The 646-nt window shown below is 36.1% G+C and overlaps 1 protein-coding gene across 1 annotated transcript in view; it reads right to left on the bottom strand.

Moving 5' to 3' along the window:
• Positions 1–646, bottom strand: part of LOC119588606 (protein FAM50A-like) — a gene marked incomplete in the record, with an annotated part of 10,029 nt that overhangs the window by 4,459 nt on the left and 4,924 nt on the right. Inside the window, 1 exon segment of the mRNA XM_037937248.1 lies at positions 509–646. Coding sequence (XP_037793176.1) covers positions 509–646 — 138 coding nt within the window.

Genomic DNA, 646 nt, shown 5'->3' with positions numbered 1-646 from the left:
CTATCTCTCTGCTTTCACATATGCAGGCATTTGTCTGTGATTGCATGTATTTGCAAATGCCAAGTATATCAAGGAAACAATGCTGTGATAAAAACAAGTACTGACATCAATAACATAACATCATACCTTATACTTCTATGATATAGATGGGTAATTGCACTTGCATTATGAACATCTGATTGAATCATAATGCAAAAACACTTGCACCGTTTGAGATGTATTGACTATCACTGACTACTCCTTAACTAAACGGGCATATTCCTTGCCTTATCTTGCCTGAGTGTCTCACTTTTTGTGGAAAATAACTATGCCTGAGAGAATTTTTAACAACAGAACCATTTATATGAGATTCTATGTAGTAGCTTTTCTATGAGAAAAAAATATGTAACATACACAACATTATATGAAAATGATAAACCAACCATGAAAGAGAGTATGATGCAAAGGAAATGAGAGAAAAAGAATAACAGAAGGGATAAATAGAGGAAAAACATTAAAAGCAGTTAACCTGTCTTAGTTCCTCTCGTAGTCTATTCTCTGCATCCTCCCTCTCCCTGTCTGGCAAGAAGCTTGTGTCCACATCTGGGTTTTTTACCATTCGGAAGCCTTTCTTGCTTTCCTCCATTTTGCGGGCCTCAATTTTCAG

This window comes from Penaeus monodon, chromosome 24, assembly GCF_015228065.2.
Source record: "Penaeus monodon isolate SGIC_2016 chromosome 24, NSTDA_Pmon_1, whole genome shotgun sequence".
Classification (NCBI taxonomy): domain Eukaryota; kingdom Metazoa; phylum Arthropoda; class Malacostraca; order Decapoda; family Penaeidae; genus Penaeus; species Penaeus monodon.
Note: the sequence above shows the minus strand (reverse complement) of the source record. Positions and strands in the feature narration are given on the sequence as shown.